This window comes from Pelodiscus sinensis, chromosome 5 (genome assembly GCF_049634645.1).
Source record: "Pelodiscus sinensis isolate JC-2024 chromosome 5, ASM4963464v1, whole genome shotgun sequence".
NCBI classification, from domain to species: Eukaryota; Metazoa; Chordata; order Testudines; family Trionychidae; genus Pelodiscus; species Pelodiscus sinensis.
Window position 1 is genome coordinate 54863535 of NC_134715.1, and position 21220 is coordinate 54884754.

Here is a 21220-nt window from a genome sequence, read left to right on the forward strand (position 1 = left end):
AAGGCAGAGCTGAAGTGGCGGTATGTACCGGACCTGGCTGCTGGTAAGTCTGCCAAAAAAATTACTGGTGGGGGGGATGCGTGTAGTCTATAGCATTAAACTACACGCTTTTGCTTATCAATTAATCGACTTACATCCCTAGTACATACACTGGACATGCCATGAGCTGGAGAAGGACTTGCCCTGAAATTTGCAGCTCTGGGCTGCTACTTGCTCTGCTAGGTCCTGGCATCTCAAGTGAGAGTCCTCAAAGCTCCCTTGTAGCTGGTGGAAGGAAGGTGCCTCATTCAAATGCGGAGGTGTTGTACCAAATAAAAGCAAGCAGGATCTTATGAGGGGGATAAGGCAAAAAGCCACATTTATTGTAAAGATAATAATAAAAAAAATAAAGAAAAGATAGAAGCAAACAATGTTGTTTAACTACTTATTCCTAACACTACTTAACCCTTATACACTTATATATATATATATAAACCATTCATTCATACATCCATTCATTCAAGTTCTGTGTATAGTTACCAGCCTGGAAGTTGCTTGTGACAGGATACTGGCCAGGTATTCTGTACACAAGTGATGGTAGTGGGGAGCGAAGTCCTGATCAGATGCGCATCTGAAGCTCCTGGTAGGCTGGCAGCAGAACCTTGGACTCTGATTCCATAGTTTTTTAGTCCAGTTCTTATAGGAATTTCTTCCTATGCCAGTCTATGGAAATTGCTGTATCATGCTGATGTCTCCAGGGTGGCTGCCAGGTGCTCATCAGTGATCTCATCGGGTGGACCTCCAGTTTCTCCACTTGACACCTTTTGGTTGCACTGGCACCTGACGCCTTCTTCAGCCCTTTGTTGCTGTATTCTCAGGCTGGCACCTCTCAGAGCCATTCACTCATCATCCAAGCACTCTCTCTCTCTTACATACATTCCTTAATGTTTCCCATACAATGTTTTTGTAGAATAATAACTTTACATATATCAGAGTTGTAGTTACAGAAAGTTTCTGGGTGGTATTGCTTAAAACATTCTCTGAGTGCTGAATAAAGTTACAATGTTTTAAAGAGAACAGGCCTCAATTAAGTAACAATGGCCTTAGTCAATTACAGGGCTTGGCTCCCATAGCAGAGTTAGTGGCTTGACAATGCATTGTTACAATGTATCTCTGCAATGTCAATTTCAAGCAGCCCCTTGCACAAGCTTGCGCATGCCCTGGAGCACAGAGGGGGGGGGGGGGGCTGTTTCTGGCTACATAGGATTATATTCTTAACAGTTCTAAATTACATGACCTAATACATTATATTCTAAAGGAACAATAATAATAATAATAAATCTAAACATTTAACAATCTTAACAAATAATAATAATAATAATAAGAATTAATAATAAATCTAAACACTTTAAGTTGTGGGGAACAAATTATGGGGGGTCACTTCCATTTGGGGAATCATTTTTAATACATTAATATGTTATCCCTACAGAGGGGGGGGGGGACGGACAAGAAGCAGATTTTGGGGATCAGGAGGAGAGGGGAGTAGAATCAGACAAGTAGACTGGCTTGGGGAGGCTGACATGAGAAAGGATCTGGGAGTAGGTGAAGGGGAAGGTTGGGAGTGACTGGGCAAAGGGACTGGGAACTGTGATGCATTGGGGCATGGTGAAGGAGGTAAAAAGAGGAAATAGATCTGATCAAGGGTCAAGTTGCAGGCACAGTACTAGGACCACATGGGCAAAGAAACTGAAAAGGAGTCAGCAGGAGGGTGGCACGAATATTGGTCCTGGAGCCTGGGTAGGGTACCCTGGGACTGGATCTGATAGGAACAAAGAATATGTCGAGGGAAGAGAGCTACTGGAAGGGAGGGACAGAGGGAACAAGGAGCTGGGAATAGGAAAGAGCTGGGATTTGTGAGGGGAATTACTGAGCAAGGACACTTGGACAGGGAGCAGTGAGAGAATAATGGGGTGCATAGGCAGGAGTGTGAGGTGTGGAATCCAGAGATGTAAAAGCAAGACTGTCTGATGAAGGTGATGGCCTGAGGTAAAAGTGAGAAGGGGGTCAAACTTGGGTAGAATAGACAAAAGTCTGTGATCACTAGAACACGCTCGCCTCTGGAGACTAGACTGGAACCCAGGGTACCTGTCTTCCCATTCCTGTGTTGTCGGTAGATCTCTGTGAAATCCCCGGTAAAGTTTTTGTATCTCATTTGCCTCCAGTGATGGTCCACATAGAGGATGACAACCAACTTCTGCAGTCAATTATTCCATTAGTTTATGGCAGAGGACTAAGCAGTGCAGGTAAAGGTTCCCACCCTGCTGATGAACTACATGGGTGTCAATACGATGGAATTTCTGAGATTTTTTTTTTTCGTTTTGCTTTTTTTAAAAAAATGATCCAGTTCTCCAAGGAAGCATTCAACTACCTTAACCATGAGGCCCTCCCTTCTCTTCCTGCCATCCCCTGTCTTATTTACAACATGCTTTCCAACTGCAATAAATGAAGCCAGGATCCTACAGGCAACAACCTCTTTGACACAACTCTAAGTTATCCTCAGAGCTGGTGCATTTGGGGGAGGCGGCGGTGGGGAGGGGCTGTTGTAATAATCAGTCCAACAAATTAATGAGGCCAAAATAATGAGGAGAGGAGATGGGCTATTCCACCCACCATTTCTTTTGTGAGTCCTTAAAGAAAAGAGTATGGGGGGAGGGGAGGAACCGACAGAAGCTACTGCAGCAAATTTCACCATTATGGCTCCCACTCTTACCATCTCCTGGGACCCCGGACCTTCTTTGTGCTAATTATAAAAAATATCCAGGCCAGAGAGAGGGATCCAGGTCCGCACCTCTAACAGCTCCAGTTGAATCGCAGTCACCATATAGAGTGAAATGAGATTAAACTTAATCAGAAACGACTCAAGTAACCTCTCTTTTCCTCAAAAGGATAGTTATTACTTTAGCATTTTCATTACAATCTAAGGGACTGGACTGTCTAACAATGGATTTCCTTCTTAAAAACTCGCTCCAGCTAAAGGAAACAGGGAATGTTGTTAAAAGTGAAGGTCTTACTTTTACATTTTAAATGCTCTGACTCTTTTTTTTTTTTTTTCCTGTTCTTCTGTATCTTCAATAAAATGTTAAAAGGGATTTGTTAATGGTGTATTTGCTGTGGTACTGTGCAAGATACTAAACTCCAAACTTTATTTCACACTCTTTGATGTTGGACAGTGACTTGGTTGTTTGCCCTATATATTCCATCAACACTATGTGATCATGTAATCAAAGGCTACATCATAATGCAAGTATATAGGGGTTGAAGTAAGGCTGCAGAAGCTATCTTAATTTTGGCATTTTCTAACTAATGAGTGCTTTACTTTCCAATCTTAATAATCCTCTAACTTTGGGTGAGAGAGTTTAATGCATGTATAAACTGTATTTTAGTGCCTATATTAGACTGTAGGTCCCTTGGTACAGCAGCTATGTTCTCTGTTTGCTGAGAGAGTTCATAAATAATACATTGTGTACCTGATTTTACTGAGTCTGCAGAGCTGGTGAAAAGGGGATGCAGCGTACAGGCTGTGGCCATGAATTTCCTCTGTCTCCTTTTTTCTTTTTTTATTAGGTTTTAGGTTTATTTCAGACTGAGCTTATGGAGACAAACCAAGAAGATGAGCTCCTGATTTTTTTTCCTTCGTGAAGGATTATGACTAGCTTGCATTAGTACAGTATTTTTTCTAATATAAAGAGGAGTTAGTGGTCCAAACTACTTGAACTATTAACAAAGAGGCAGTGTACGGATAACAGCCTGAGTGAATAAAAATACCCGCAAATTTAAAGGTACTTGGGGTGCTCCTCATTTCTACACATTTCACAAGATTTTACACAATATTCCTTGTTCTGTTGCAAGTGGAAACATGATTGTTCTGTAGATGATCCTAAAAATGCTCTGAAAGGAAACTGCAACATAACATTATCATGTGTCTAGCTAACATGCAGCATAATGGAACTGGGATTTTAATATTTATAGCGTGTTACACAAATGCTGCCCTCTGAATACTTTCTAAATCCTCTTAGCTTTTAAGTGACAGCTTTCATTCTTTTTTTAATAAAATTGGTCTTTTCATTCATCTAGTTAAGAGTGGTAAACAAAAGATGTATAATGCCCCTTTTCTTATAGGCAGATTTTTATAGGTAAGGATTTATCTTCGAACACGTAAGCTTATTAGGCTCATATGTAGCTATTTTAAAAAAAGAAGCTGATTTTGCAGCATTAGTGTATGATGCAAATGCAGCCTTTGGAATGCATTGTGCCTTGCCAGCACATACTGTCAATAGATAAGCTTAAAAAAACTGCAGTAGCCAAGTAACATGCAATATCAATTTTGACCTATGAATACTAAATACTTGGTCCTGAAATCTGGTAGGAATTTTTGTTCCTCAATCTGTTATTTGTGTGGTATACATGTGTGTATTTGAGGAAGGGTGTTACACTGCCATTGGAAAAGAAATGGAAAGGTGAAGACAAAGTACACTTGGGTAGCGGGATATATTTTTTTAAAAAGATCATTGTATCCTGTTTTGGTTGTTCATTCATTGCTCTTTACACTTGTTCATTTTTCACTCCTGCTAATATTCGATTTGTTAATTGGAATACCAAATAAATGCCCTTACAATTCCGTGAATGCAAATCTGAACAGTAGCAGGAGAAAGAAAGAACCAAGCTGGCCCAATGGTAGAGGGATGGTGGTGAGGGTCTCAAGTTATCTGTGAACTAGTGTTGTATTTCAGCAGACAGAGATTGGCTTGTTCTGTTTGGTTTTTTTTGGGAGGGGGGGAGGGACACACCGTGTATTACTTGCAAAAACTAATCAAATCACTGCAGCAAGCACAAAATATTTGATTTTTGAATTAGTCAGAGGCTTTCCTTTCCACTTATTTAAAAACAAAAAGCACAAAATGTGTTTTATAGTATATTAGCATTTCTGCAGAAGCAACACATAATGTAAGTACAGTGGTGGTGTTTGTGATATGCCCTTATCGTATATTTGCTTGTAGGTGACTGTGGAGGAGGTAATGACAACAACTGCATACCTGGATCTCTTTTTACGCAGTGTTTCTGAGCCAGCTCTACTTCAGATTTTCCTGCGTTTCATCCTGCTGCATCAGCATGAGAATGTGCACATCCTAGATACGCTCACAAGCCGGATCAACACTCCATTTCAGGTAAGGCAAGCAGGAGAGGAGCTACTGATGACTTTGGGTTGACAAATTTAGTGGGAGCTTCATCATATCAGTATCTACTATGTCTCTGTTTAACTTTTAACTGTGAATTTCTTTTCATACCTGATCACAATGTTGTTTCACTATAATTGTTATCACTTAGCCATGATAGTGATGAGCAGTTTAGGACTGTGTAAAATCGCTTTACAGGTGGATGAAGGGGACTTGAGGGAGCGGGGGAGAGGAGGGGAGGGGCGGCTTGTGGGAACCTAACTTCTGCCACAAAATTGAAGGTAAATTTGGAGTCATTTACCTGCCTCTAGTGGAATTATTCCCCCTCTGGATACTGCTAAATTATTCCTGATAAATCATCCCTGAGATTTCTACAAATAGAAGAAAAAATTGGCCTTATGAAATGGCTCTGAGTGCACCAAGTAACAGGGATCTTAAAATTAATTTTTGCAGAAGAAACTACCAAGCCCCAAAACCATGAGGTCATTATATCCACCCCTGCTTCCAAAGTATCTGAGTTGAGCACTGTCAGTATGCCTAGTTTGTTCTTCAGGAACCAAGTACTGTAAAACTCCAATTGTCCGGCACCTCCGATAGTCCGGCACCAATTAGAAACTGGAAGTGCTCCGGCCAGCCAGACAATTGGAGCTGCTGCATGCCGCTTCCCCAAGTCCGCCACTGCCGCTGCTGAAACTGACCAGCGGTGGACTTGGGGATGCCGCGGAGCAGAGCAGCTGGGGTGCTGGCAGGCGCCAAGCAGGCTGGTGAGGGGTGGTGCTGCGGGACCAACCTGGCAGCACCCCAGCTGCTCTGCTTTGCAACTTGCCCAAGTCCGCCCCTCGTCAGTTTCAGCAGTGGCAGCGGCGGACTTGGGGAAGCGGCGTGGAGCAGAGCAGCTGGGGTGCTGCAGGGTTGGTCCCACAGCACCACCTTTCACCCCCCTGCTCGGGGATAACTACTGCAGTCTGTGGGGTGGGGAACCCGCTCCCCTCCTTTCCCAGAAACTCTCGGCGGCAGCACAGGGCTTCCCCCGCCTTCCTTCAAAATGGTGGAGGATTCTTCCCTCGCAGTGCCGTTCCCCGCCCAGCCCCTGGACACCGTGTGGGTCCGGCAAACCTGTCTCAGCCCCCCCGCCAGAGTACCTCCCGATACTCCGGCATATCCGATAATAGGTCCCAAAGGTGCCGGATTATCGGAAGTCTACTGTATAAAGCTTTCCAGCATGTTTGCCTACCAGTAATGTTGCCTGCTTCTTTGTTTATAAGAGCTGTTTTGGTTGGTTATTTATGTATTTAAATATCTGATTCTGAGTCCCTCTTCTCTGCAGTGAGTGGACTTTTGGTACACAGAGTTTATAGCAGGCTAAGGCAACAATTTTGCAGGCAGCGCCTTGATAAAATATTCATAGCACATCACTATAGGTAGCTAGTTGATGAATATGCTGTAGAGTAACATGTGGGCATATGTGCAGGCAAAACCAGGGAATCACTATGTGCATTATGTTTGTGGAATAGGGCCAGCAGCTTGGGCCGGCAGTGTATTTAGGAATGGGAGTGCATGTTGCTGTTGCATTTCAGAGATGGATTAACTCTGAAAACAGCTTTTGTAGACAAAAATGCAGACGTTATTTTAGTAATTCCTGGGAATTACTGTTCCCCAGGAAATGAGTATTGTAAAGAATTCTCCAGCCCTGAACAACTCAGGATCTTGGCCATGGTTCTGTGATATTGGATGAGTTTCTTGCAGCATACCTTGGCCCAAATGCAACAGCTAGATTTGCAGCCTCCTGTGGGCTTCTACAGCACAAAAGCTGCACATATTATTATTGCTGAAAAAACTTCTTAATAATTGACAGGATTAAATTTACAAGCTCTTTTGGCCACCCATCCATACATAAAAAACACCATCCTCTTTGTTTCTGACAAGTACTTTTACATAATTTTTTTCCTTTTAATGAAATACAAATAAATAAGCTTATTAAAATGCTTTTGCTTTCACATTTTTCTTTCCAACTTGATCATGAATGCAGGAGATGATTCTCTATAAATAACATGGTATTTTGTGTTAGTAATGTACCTTTCCTAGTATTTAACATTCTGATTTTCTTTTAGCAATCATGATTTTGAAACCTTAAACCATGTAGAACAGGGCTACTCAACTTTGGAAGCCCCGGGGCCCACAATGATACTCACAGCACATGCTGAGGGCCACAACTTAAGTGGGGTTGCATGAACATGCAAATATATGCAAATAGTTTCTTTCACACTGATAGGCATGAATACAAAGCATTTCCCACAATGCCCCAGCACCCCTGACACCACCTTCCTGGGGGCTAGAAATGCTGACATCCTGTACCTATCTCTTCCAGCCAGCCCTTCCGCTTGCATCTTTGAGTGCTCAGCCTGCCTGGGAGATGCCTTGCCATTATGGAGCATGTTCCCAGTAGAGGCCATGTTCAAAGGATCCTGGCCGAGTGTTTAGCCCCGCGTAAACCCAAACCGCCCCGCAGGTCACAAACAAACGCCGCGTGTTGCGTAGCCTTGACTTAGAACAACTCCACACAAACCACACTAAGAAAACAAGGAGTGTTCCTCACCACTTTTTCCTCTTTACCTCCAAAACACCCCCACCCTCTCCCTAACAACTGATTCCTCTCTCTATCTTTGCAAAGTGTACATCTTCACTATGGGCTGGATTGATGGGGCAGCAATCGATCCAGCAGGGGTCGATTTATTGCATCTTGTATAGATGCAATAAATCTACTGGAGTCACTCTCCTATCAACTCCGATACTCTACCTCATCATGAGGGGAGTGGACAGGAGTGCGTCTCCAGTCAACATACTTCAGCGAAGACCCCACTTCTAAGTTGATTTCAGCTACGTTATTCATGTAGCTGAAGTTGCATAACTTGCCCCCAACCCAAAAAAGGTTTCCTACCCCTGCCATAGAAAAGACAATGTTGAAACCTTTACTGCTGGACATAATATTTTAGTTTATTTAAAATGAAGCCTGGCCAACAAGGTCCCAATGGGGACCCAGCCCCCATCTGGCTGCAGAGTCTTGTCCCCGGCCCTGATCTTGGGACAGGCCCTGCGGTCTGGCCCTCATCTGATCAGACAGAGCTGGAGGTGGCTCCCCCACCTGCTGTGGCACGGGCAAGACAGGAGGCCATGATCCGGCTGCAGTGATCCTGGCCTGGCCCCATATCCAGCCACTGCGGCCTGGGTGCACCAGCCCAGCCCTGGCCAAGTAAGGCAATCCAGCCCCAGGGACCACCCACATACTCTTTCCCACCCTCAGCACCCTGCCCTGACTCCTGCACTTCCCATACACCCCAACTTCTGCATGCAAACTGCACCCCAGTAGCAGCAGCAGTCCCATTAAATAAAGTCTGAGAGTAAAATATTTAATTTATGCTATTATTAATCATGTCAATTATCAAGAAGATTAAGTTGTATATTTTCAGTCATGCAAATGGGCATTCTTATATGGCTCTTTGTTGACCCCTTGTTCTGAATGTTGATGTAGTTTGGCTCTTTGTTTGATCTAATACAATCCTAACAACGGTGCTGACCAAATGAAATAAGCATACTTTCAGTTTCTGGTGAAGCACTAAATTCAGGCTCCGCTTTTTATAATGCAGAATTAAAATTCTCTCATGGATGGGAGGGAAGTTACAATTGCCAGATAAAAAACTAACTGTGTTTATCATTTCCCAGCTCTGTGTGGTATCTTTGGCATTGTTCAGAACACTCATTGGTTTACATTGTGAAGATGTGATGTTACAGCTAGTTTTAAGGTAATCCAAATTCCTTTTTCTATTTAAATCCTCCTGGAGCCCGGGGTCCGCGGGGGATTCCCAGCTGGCCCCGGGCTGCATGCAGAATTTCAAAGCAGCAGCATTGCATGGAGCCCAGGGTCTGGCCCAGGCTCCTCACAGTGCTGCTACTTTGAAGCACCCCTCAAGGGATAGAGGCAGCAAGGGGGAGGAGGGAAGCAACTAGTCATTCGCATCCCTACTTTAAATGCTGTTCCCTAGGTCAAAATTTATATATATATATATTTTTCTCTTCTGAACATTTTCTTTCATTAATTATAGTCTGCTATGCAGACTATAAATATGGGCTATATTTACTTCTCTGCAGCTTCCAAGTCTTTTTACTTGTTCTTGCTTAGGGATTTCTCAGATGCCTGCCCTGTTGTACCCAGGGTAGAAGGACTTGCTTCTTTAATTGTGCAATATCCCGAATTAGTAGATTTGTTTGTAACTAACCATTTCTTGAGTTATCATCAGAACCCTATATTTACCTTTTATTTTATTTTTCTAACTGCTTTTTCTTTGTATGTTGTGTTTTTAACAAGAGTTGCAGGCATGTCTGTTAGCTAGATTAGATTGGATCAACTCAGGGCACTGGTAATTACAGATGTATTAACAGTGACATAAGATCATTAATTTGATGGGAAATCCAGGGTGTTAGCTACCCCCTCCCTCCAATACAAACACTAGGATTCAATCCAGTCCCTGCTGGTGTATTTGGGTACAATAGTAAGAACTGGATCAGATCTTTTGGAGAGCTCCAAGTTGGTAAGATTCCTTCACTAGGTACCACAGAGATGAATACTACATTCATTTTTGTATTATTTATTTGGGGAGTCACTTATTATTAAATGCTGATTTACTTTAAACAACAAAACACCAAATTAGTTAACTCCTAAAACCACACTAAGAAACAGAATAGAAATATATGCTACATCTGCTCCTCATCCCGCCCTAATTCCTCCTTTGCTCAAGAGCTTTATCTGTTGATTCTTCCCAACAAAATGACTCACCTGGACTTCTTTGCTAGTCCCTTCCCCTGACATGCACTGCCTCAATTGCATTGTTATGCTGTTTCTTCCTGTGGACTGTGCTCTCCAACCCTTTCTCCTTAACGCATAAATCTAGAGAAAACTGGCACCCTCTGGCACGTGCCTATCAGATTACCACTACCCCCTCCTTTCCCATATTTAGAACAATACTCTGACACAACCCACAAACCCCTTCCCCTGGACCAATGGTATCCTGTAAGTACTCCCCACAAGCATTTCCTCCAAGGAGCTCTTGTCCTTCCCTTCTTCCTCTGGATGGGAGCCCAGCAGAACTCATCAGACTCCAGACCTACCCTAGAAAGCTGCCATACAGCTGTTCTCCTTAAACTACAAGGAATGTTGTTGTAGGTGAGTAACAATTGGTTTTTTTGTTTCAGGTATCTGATCCCTTGTAATCACATGATGCTGAGTCAGAGATGGGCTGTGAGAGAACGAGACTGTTATTCAGTATCTGCTGCTAAACTACTTGCTCTAACTCCAGTCTGCTGCTCTACTGGGATTACACTGACAGTTGAAAACCAAGCAAAAGATTACATCCTATGGACAAAGGCCTCATCCAATGCAGGTAGATATCGGGTGTGCACTGTATTGTGAAGGGCTTGGTTCAGAATCACCTCAGCCTAGTGTGGGAAAGGAAATGGAATTAATAGCCAAAAAGTCTATTTACTATTAAAATTTCACAAACAATATGTAATTAGACAGGTTTGGAGAGTACTAGTCACCCCCATATAGCGCGCACATATATATATATATATATAAAATCTATTTTAAATAATATCTGTGTTGGATATACATTCGCAAAAACAGATATGAAGACGTGACTACTCTTCTGCTACTGCAGGGACAATGTGGTCTGATGGATTGGGCTCCAGGCTGGTCTCTCAGAATCCCTGAATTCTAATGCTGATCCGGATTAGGCACACAAACAGCCACAAGCAAATCTCTTTAACTTCTATGCTTTTGTTGCCCTTCACATTTGGGTGCTTGGGACAAAAATAATCTTCCTGCTTTTCTTAGCAGCTGCCTTGAATTACTGTGGGTACTTCAGTTTAATTATTTTTTTATCATGTTGTGAATACTCTCATTGTTTTATCTTTAGTTTCTAGAATTGGCTTTTGTGAATCCATGTGCATTGTGAAATATGGAAGAACCGTGGACATCAGTTACCTGCAATACCTGTGGGAAGCTGAAGCCATCATTCTCCACTGCATGAAAGACTGCCAGGTTTGGTCTGCCCCATATGATGGGGAAGACCCTGACCCAGACACCTTTATCCAAACACTGGCTGAGGAGAACAATAAAAATGTGGAGCACCCCATGTTCCGGCTCCAGCAGCGAACTTCCAGTAACTGCAGCTTCTCTCAAATGACTCCATTGGGAGAGAAGATGCAGTTGGAGCTGGAATGGGATGACAGCTATGACACAGGAATTTCTCCTGAGTCTGATGTGAGTTCACACCAGCCTTATGATGACCTAGGAACTGTAGAGAAACAACCGCCTGCAGAACCACCAAAACACATTCAAGAGATGAAGAAAAATGCGATCATGCTTGTAAAAGGGTCTTACATAGAGGAATCAGATTTTCAGGACGATGTTGTGGTTTACAGGTTATGTGCCCAAAAGGATGCTCAGGATAACTTCCAGGAGGAAACTTTAAGTACAGCAACTGAATCTCAAAACGCAGTTCAAAGTCAGCCTATTAAGAGGTCTTTGAAAAACTCTCATCCAGACACAAACTTAGAGGATCACAATAGGAAAAATTCAAGCTTACCTCAAGATGTAACAAAGGAACAGATAAACCAGAAAGTTGTTGAAGCAGACCCCAAACCAGACTTAGAGCTGAAACTCTCTCCTCCAGAAGAAAATCAAAACTCAAATGTGAGGCTGTTGAGTCCAGATAGTGAGGAATTCATTGCACAATATGACAAAATTATTAAAGAACTGGATTCTAACACAACAGCCTTGGAGGAGCACAAATTGGTGACATTTGAGCCTATATCTCCAGTAGAAGAGGAAGAGGACTTTGAAAATTTTTCAGTGGACACTCCATCTGCAGAAAGTATGCTATCTCCTTTCGGGCCAAAGGAGGATACGTTGCCCAACCATCCTGCAAGGAGCCACAATGCTGCGTTTACAGGTGGGATTTCCTTAAATTGTTTTTGATTTTTGTTATGGTTTATCAGAACCAACCAAGAACAGTACTTCATTGTAACAGGCAGTGTAAAATATTGAATGAGAGATGGTCTCTGAGGAACTCAGAGACAGGGAAAGGGTGGAACACGCCCAAGTAGAGTGAGTGAGATCATGGCAGTGAAATTCAGGTTAGTGTCATGATTTCTAGCTTGTTTTAAGAAACCTTTCAGTGGGGTCATGGTAGAAGGAGATTAGCTATGTTAAAATAGAAAGGAAAGAAGAGGCTACAACAGGGAGGGCCAACCTACAATAGTGAATGGGTCGCATAAGTGGCCTTCCTTCATGCCAGAGGGCCAGAAAATTGTCATGACCGAGATGATCTCCTGGGATGGGGTCATGCTAACCATGCTTGCGTACCTGGAATTTGCACGTGTGCCAATTGAACCATAATAGCTCTCACAGTCAATGTTGTGTGCAATCAGATCACACACCCTCACTTCACACACCCTTGATTTAAGTGCATGTTGCTTTTGTAATAGCGGTAGAGGGGAAAAAAACCTACATGGATGAAAACCAGCAGATTCTAGCAACCCTGCATGTGGGTAACAGTAAACAAAATTTCTCATGAGCCACACATAGAACCTCAATGGGCCATATGTGGCCCTCGGGCTGCAGGCTGTCCACCATGGGACTGGAAGGAAAAAGTGATAGAAAGGCTGCTCTACCACCTTCTGCTGCTATTTCCTATTAGTGCACCAGGTGGCAGCACTGTTACCATTTCTACATGTGCCTCTCTGCAAACTGGTCTAAGCGTCTTGCATTTCAAATGCCAATGGCACCCTCGCTATTGTGTTTTTCTCTTGTCAGACACATCCAGGGAAATTTGGGTGCAAGAGTAAATTTAAATAATGGGGAGGAGCCTATGTATTCAGGCATGCTTACCCACAGCAAAGCCTGTAAACCTCTTTTAGTCACTGAAATATAGCCTTTGAAATGTGGCCAGTAGGCCTGGTCGTAAGTATTTTAAGGGTTTGAGGAAGGCAACTCTGTACCAGGAACTCAGAAACTTCCCACCCATATCCCCAGATCACATTCAGCTCTGTCGGTCTCCTGTCATACAGTTCAGATATTTTGGCCCCATCTTTTTATGTCTGTCAAGTCCTCTTCTTCCCTTTCACTTCGTTTCAAACAAAGTATTGTGACTTTGGCTACTACCCTCTTATACTTCCCAATGCTCACCACCCTCCACTTGTCCCCATCTCTCTGTATCTTCACTGTATTTCAGATAATTTTGTAACTGGTGAGGAATAGGGAAGACTTTGCCAAAGTTGACTTTCCAATGAGGATTACACTATTACTTTAAAAACAAACATTTGAGCCATCTGAATGTTACTATATAAAAATAGCATTTTGCATTTAATTTTGATCCAGTATTACATTATGTGTTGGTCTAGGGCATGGCTGGGCAAAATAGGACCCCATGGGAGCCTCAGCTGGCTCCCTGCCTGGCAGTCTTGTGCTCATGTGAACACTGAGCCTGGGGAAGAGACTTATCATGATGCCCCCAACCTCAGCACAATGTTGCAGCTTCTATTGGCCGGTTTCTGGCCAATAGGAGCTGTCTGTTTGCAGGACAGGCAGCATGTGAAGAACCTTCATCTTAGGCATGTAGCATTCAGAGCAACACACATGGCCCCTGCAGCTATCCTGAGCATGTGTTCAGACATGGATGGCTGGGATACTGGCTAAGGAACCTGTTGGGCTGCTAGCCAGAATCTGCTCAGGTAAACGCCTCCTGGCCAAAGCTAGTCTCTGGCACCCCAGTCCCTCTCTCCCCCCGACCCTCTGCACCCTTGCTCCTGTACTCCTACCACACATAACCCAAACCCTCTGCACCCCTGCTCCTGCACCCCTTCCTTAATCCCTCCTTCAGATCAACCCCCTCCCAGACCTTGCACCCCAATTCTGTACCCTATGCCCCAACCCAAATCTCTGCACCCCCTCCTGTGCTTGTGCCCCAGGTTACAATCCTTTCTCAGACTCTGCACTTCTTCCTCACCCCTCCTTCAGGTCAGAGTCCTCTCCTGCAGCCCTTCCTATACTCCAGTTCCCTGTCCAGGTCACAATCCCCTCTGAGATCCCATACCACACCCAGCTAGGGGAACAGCAGTGCACGGATGTGATGCCTGGAGGCTTTCCCCACTGCACCCATTGGCCAGAATCCAGCCAATGGGAGCAGTGGGAGGCCGTGTTATATGGTGCCTGGGACCAGTGCAGGGCACAAAGGCAGGTAAATGCCCTCCTTGCTCTTATGCCCAGACCCTGAACCACACCCTCATACACACCCCCACCAAGACCCCACACTCTTACTGTGCCTCATTCCACCCCTGGCCAGAGACCCTATCCCCAGACTGTTCCTGCCCTCTCGCCAAACACCCTATTCCCAGCCTGCTCCTGCACCCTACCTCCCCCCTGACCTTGAACCCCACCTCCTACCCAGATCCTCATTGACAGCCCTGTACTGCACACTGAACCCCTCATTTTTTGCCCCAACTGAGAGCCGAAGGGGTCCACAAAATCCACTAACCCCAGAACTGCAGAAGAGTAAATCTGGCCTATGGGAAGCCCTGAACCTCAGTCGTCCCTGTCTTTCCTTCCCTCCCTCCCCCACCTTGGAGCTGGAGTGCCAGGAGAGCGAGGTGTCTTTTGGGGGCCATCAGTGAGGGTTGGGGATTTTTGGAGGGGTTGTTTCTCACCTGTGTCTCAAAGAAAATGTTTCAACCTTTCGTGTTGGACATAATATTCTCATAAGTAAATATTAATTTAAAGCACTTAATCTGTTTAATATTTTCAGTTAATATTTCCTTTCTGACTGGTTAAATTAAACCATTCTTCCTAGTTATAGTGCTAGCAAAATGGCTTGGGTGTAATTATATAATTAACAACGAGTTTCCATTAGAAGTTGGTGATCCAAGGAAAAGTTTGCATTGAACCAGCTGGATGCAATGGTCAAAAAGTTTGAGAACCACTTACCTAGTAGTATGTATTAAAATCCATTTTCAGTTACTTAACTTGTGCTCACATTGGCAAACTCTTTGCCAGTCTTACAATGAAGGTTATGTACTTTCATTGTAAATAGTTTTGTATTTAGTAGCTTTACTGTAAAACAAGTACACATACCAACACTATTCTTTAGAAGTGACATTTATCTGATAAAGCCTACATCTACCAATAACCTATTTTATGGCTTCCTCACTGTGTGAATTTTTGCAGTGCAGGAAATATTTGTGTTTTGATACAGAGTAGTCTAGGGTTGGGGTTATTTTATGTTTTTGAAGCAACATTTTTATAGTGCCACTAAAATACCATTGTGTAGTATTATAATGTGAGATACCTACCCATAATTTACTCTGTCTAGTCCTGTAGAATTAAGCTAGAACAGTAGTAAGAAGCCTGACCCTGCTTCATCTGAAATCTTTGGCAGAACTCCAAGTATCTTCAGTGGGAGTGGATCCATAGAACATAATGTACTGAACTAAATCTTTATTGGCACATATGAGGTGGAATACTTACACATACTTAGCTTTATATACTTTTAATGTCAACTGGTCAACTAACCAGTCAAAGTGTCCCTGCTCATGAGATTTTAACAAGAGATTAAATATATTCAAAGCTGCATCTTCTGTCTGTTCAGACTTGTTTTTTTCCTGTTGGCTTTTAAATGGCATGTGAGAAGTCTGCTTTAGTCAAATATGGAGATTTAAATTCCTTTTCAAATGCTTATTCTGAATTTTAGCATTGTTTCTTTTTTTCCCCAATAACATTGGTTCCTTCATTTTTTCCATAGGGCCATTTATCAGTGTAGTGCTGTCAAAGCTGGAAAATATGTTGGAGAATTCCTTGCATGTTAACTTGCTGCTCATTGGGATTATTACTCAATTGGCCAGTTACCCACAACCTCTTCTTCGTTCTTTTCTGCTCAATACCAACATTGTACTTCAGCCTAGCGTACGGTCATTATATCAGGTACTTCATCAATGCCATTCATGCTCATTGCAAAGTTTCCCAGTAAATCTAGTGCCTTGTTTACTTGTTTTTCAGCTTATTGCTGTGCATTTGCTTTCCTGTTCTTGAATGAGGACTTCTCTGTTTTAGTTTGATGTTTTAGATGTTTTATCTGTCTCAGTGCAACGAGCTGGAAATTAACTACCCAACGGGCATTGTAACTCTCTTTAATTTGGAAAGAGAGAGAATGAGGTTTCAGTCCATAGTTACAAGGATAGAATTAAAAATGTACCATTCTTATTTTGGCAGGTGCTGGCGTCTGTGAAAAATAAAATTGAACAATTTGCATCCATCCAGAAAGATTTTCCAGTTCTTCTTATACAGGCCCAACAGTACTTGCTTTTCCGAGCAGACATGTCTGATGTGACATCAGAGTTACTGACCAAAGGTAAACTTCAGCCATGTTCACAGTGGTATATAATATAAAAAACTGACTTGTCTGCCCTATTTCCCGCAGAAAGGTTAAAAACAGGAAGAGAGTACTATGCTTATCACCAGCCAATGTACTTCCATGTCTCTGACTTTAAATGACAATACTACTTTTTCAGGTCACAATATGTACCTTGAAATTGTCTCCCATCTGGAAATTTAGTGTGTTTTTATTTTAGCACATGAAAATTATTTCTGAGAGAGTAACAGAATGTGGCATTAGAATGACTTGCTGCCAGCTTGGGAGAGTTTATAGGCAGGGCTTGCATGTGTGCACTACTTCATTTGATTTTTAGTCTTCCATTGAGCAAAGCATCACCTCTTTTTTGGAATTCTAGTTGATAAAACCTTAGAGGCTGGACTAGAATATCTTTAAGGGATGTCCATATGAACCCGGCATGTTTAATTCTCTCCTTTTAGATGGAAAGAAGTTAAAAATAAAAATGAAGTACAGGCAGTCCCCGGGTTACGTACAAGACAGGGACTGTAGGTTTGTTCTTAAGTTAAATTTGTATGTAAGTCGGAACTGGTACATATTGTAGGGGAAACTCTAGCCAAACATTTCTCCAGAGCTCAGTTTTATTCTCCCAGACCTCACTTCCCTCAGTCCTTTATTCTCAAGCTGAGGTGTCTGCTGAGAAAAGCCGCTCCGCGTCTCCCTGGTCTACTGGGGGAGGTGCTAGCTTCGCGTCTCCCATGTCTGCTGGGGGGAAGCAGCTAGTGCGGGGTTGCCTCACCCCGTTTGTAAGTAGGGATACGATGTAAGTCGGATCCATGTAACCTGGGGACTGCCTGTACTAGGAAGGGCACATCAAGTGTGCCCTTGGGTTGGTGCCACCCCTTGGCACAGCATTCCCACTTGAGCTGACTTTTCTAGCATCTACTGCTTCCCAGGCATGCAGTGTGCTACTCCTGTTTTCACTGGGTTGTCAGTTATTAGTGTATGAAACACTGTCCGACAATACATTTAAAATGTAAAATTCTCTCTTCTAAATGTTAAAATTCCCCCAGCAGTTGAGGTCGTCAGGCACTCGCATTCTAGTCAGAGTTGAGCATTTCAGATGTCAGGTTCTAGAATTGCTGCTGAGTAGGTAGCACTGGGCACAAGCTTCCATTAAAAGCTGACTTTCACATAGGACGGGAATGCATAGGATCTGCTGAGAACAGTAACCATAGTGATAGCATGGCACTAGTTAGCAACAGAACAGGGTTCAAGAGATTCTATTTATTGAAGTATTATTATCAATCATTTGGAATAAGTAATGAGCATCCCACTGTCCCCCCCACCTGATTTTGTTTGGCTTTTCACTGGTGAGTGGGAAGCAAGGGAGACTTTTTAAAATGTTTACATAATTGCTTTTTTTCCTGATGTACTCCATAATAATTTTCTTCAATTCTAATCAGCATGGCATCATCTTTTAACATGCACAGTGTGCGTACTTTGCAAAACTGTAGCCTTTCTCAGGCTACTTCTTGAAGCGTCTGTCTGTGGAAGGTGCATGCTATAAATGAGATGTTTATCACAGAGACCAGTGGGACAGGTTCCAAGAACTGTAGATGAGAGCTTTACAATTAGGGTGTACTGTAGCTGGCATGTGGGATGCAAAATTAGAAGTCATTACTTAATAACTATTGTTTTTCTAGGTACTGTCACAAATATCTTTGTATAATACATTCCTAACATAACTTCATCCATTTAAGAAGTCTTAAGTGTTATGCTTCAAAGCTCACTGCTGTAACTCTTCAGACATAGTGAAACTGTCTCATAAAACAGTCTCTGATGTTGGCACTTTTATTTATGTTTTCCTGTTTTACATCACCAGTTGTAGACTTCAGTGTTTACCCAGTCCGTTCATTTTGGTCATTATTCAGGAATCTAAAGCAGAGGCTGCACAGTCACCTGCTTGTACATTTTCTCCTACTCTGTGACAGGCCCTGTAAAGAATGAGCCTGTTAACTAATGCTTAGAGACTAAATAAAGATCAGGATAACTGCAGTTTTGGCACTCAGCCAAACTAGCCATGCCAGTAATCAATCTTAAAAAACAACAAATAGTCTAGTAGCACCTTAAAGACTAACAAAACATGTAGATGGTATCATGAGCTTTCGTGGGCAAAACCCACTCTTCAGATGACCAGAGTATAAGTCGTCCAGATCCAAGAATAAATAAGGGAAGGAGGGGCGGGGGGGGGGAGAAGGAAACAGGGGAGGAGAGGAAGAAAAACGGAGACAGTGAGTAGATAGTTCAAATAGTTACAAGAGGCTGATAAGAACCATTAGCATCTCCATTGTTTGTTTGGTTAAGTCATTAAAAGGTGGAAGATAGTGTGCCACCCTGTATCCCAGTACAGACTATTAGCATAAGAATTGAACTTGTGAATGAAGTGGCGTTCCAATCCTCCTCTATGTATTTGGCTTGTGGAATTGGTCTGAAACAAAACGGTGACTTAGAGATCCATTAATGAGTATCCAGGACAATTAAAGTGTTCTCCAACAGGTTTTTGTGAACAGGAGGCCCCCAATTTGCAACGCGATCCGTTCCTGGGAAAGCATCAGAAGTCGGGGGGGGGGGGGAGGCATCGTAACTTGAGCTCTCATTTACGATTGGCGCCATGCGCCGTCGTAAATTCAGGCCGAGGACGTAAGTTGGACGGTTTCTGGCCCCTTCTACACTTACAAATTGGTTGTACATGCCGGGGGAGGAGGGGGTAGGAACTCAGCGGTCACATGTTGGGGGCTTCCTGTATTGCCTTTTCGGATATCTGATTTGTGTCCATTAATTCTTTCCCATAGCGACTGTCCAGTTGGGCCAATATTCATTGTAGTGGGTCATTGCTGGCATAGATCACATTACTGGATGTGCAGTTAAATGAACCTCTGATTTAATCAAACTTTAATTCTTGGGGCAAGTTGTGTCTAATCCGATATCCTGTCTCTAACACTATTTGAAACTTTCAGAGGAAGATGCAAACAATCCAAAAGTGGAGAATTATAGAATAACCTTCCCATACTTTAAGGGAAGTGTTCTTACCCAGTCATATAGTGGTTAGTTTAAACTCTGAAGCATGTAAGTTTAATCGCTATATGAGACAGAATATAAAAAAAAGGACATTCTCATTGGGCCTATATAGCACTAACTACTTTTTGAATCCTATTATGCTCTTAACGTCAATAATGATTTGTGGTGCAAATTCCACAGGATTATTATTTATTATGTAAAAAATAAAATTCTTTTAATGTGGCCTTTAAGTTTGTGACCGTTAGTTTAATTTTGAATATCACTATTTTTTTAGTCTCTAGGGGTGCATCTACACAGCACTCTAAACTCAAAATAGGACACAATTTGCATAGCACAAATTACATATATTACTTTGAATCTATTTCAAAATAGCCTATTTTGAAATTTGGCGCATCTACACAGTGCCAAATTTCAAAATAAGGCACTATTTCGAACCATTCCTTATCCTTCATGCAACGAGGTTTATTGGGATGGCAAAATAGCGCACATCCATTATTTTGAAATAATGGGTGGCTTGTGGACACATGGAGTAGCTATTTCGGGATATAGCTGTGCAGTGTAGACATATCCCAAGGAGCCATGGGACTACTCATTGTTTTTAAAGCTACAGACTCACACAACTACCCCTCGAGACAATTAAAATGTGAAATGTAAATGCTGCTACCTTTTTAGTTTCCTACATCTTAACATTTTGTATTATTTTGACTAAGAGATTAATCTAGGTCTCAATCCTGGAATGAACCAGGGATGTTAAGGACTACTCGATCTTCTCCTCCCCGCCCCCCACTGCCTCTGAGAGAGAGGCAGGGGAGGGGGTGCTTCAAAGCCACAGCACTGCACAGCTGAGTCGGGAATCAGCTGTGCACCGCTACCCCTTTAAAATGCTGACATGCTGTGGAGCCCGGGGTCAGCTGGGAACTCCCCAGCTGATCCTGGGATCCACGCAGCATTTCCTCAGAACCCAGGGGAAAGTCCCCTGCTGAAGACTCTTGTACATTTCAAAGCAGGCACCCATGTGCAGTCTGGAGTCAGTGGGACTTTCCTCTGGCCCCGGGCTGTACGCAGAGTACCACATTCCTCCTTTGAAATGCACAAGAGCCCCAGTGGGGGCTCTTGTACATTTCAAAGGAGGAATGCTGAAGTGCCTGTCGAGTAGTCCATGGAAATTCCATTGACAACCTCAACTAATCAATTAACCGCATTTTAACATCCCTAGAATGAACTCTGTGAGGGCAGATGAGATTGGTATCTAGATAGATCAGGGGTGTCCAAACTTTTTTCAAAGAGGGCCAGATTTGATTAAGTGAACATGCGTGAGGGCCGACCATTTTGCCTGACATTCTTTGAACCATTAAAATTAAATGCAAATTAACTATTTTATGCAAAGTTTATTGCAAACGGCATACTTTTCATTTCATCACATGGATGACAAATCTAAACAGGTGTTAAATCACTCTGCCTTTCATATCTGAAGGCCAGATGAAAAAAAAA

General features: G+C 42.8%; 1 protein-coding gene across 12 annotated transcripts in view; it reads left to right on the top strand.

The window, feature by feature from the left end:
* Positions 1–21220, top strand: part of FHIP1A (FHF complex subunit HOOK interacting protein 1A) — a 136317-nt gene that overhangs the window by 84854 nt on the left and 30243 nt on the right. For all 12 annotated transcript variants that reach the window (XM_075930044.1, XM_075930047.1, XM_075930043.1 and 9 more), the window contains 6 exons: positions 5037–5204; positions 8934–9013; positions 10461–10648; positions 11183–12220; positions 16064–16242; positions 16531–16669. In XM_075930044.1, the coding sequence (XP_075786159.1) occupies positions 5037–5204; positions 8934–9013; positions 10461–10648; positions 11183–12220; positions 16064–16242; positions 16531–16669 (1792 nt within the window). The remainder of the gene's footprint in view (positions 1–5036; positions 5205–8933; positions 9014–10460; positions 10649–11182; positions 12221–16063; positions 16243–16530; positions 16670–21220) is intronic.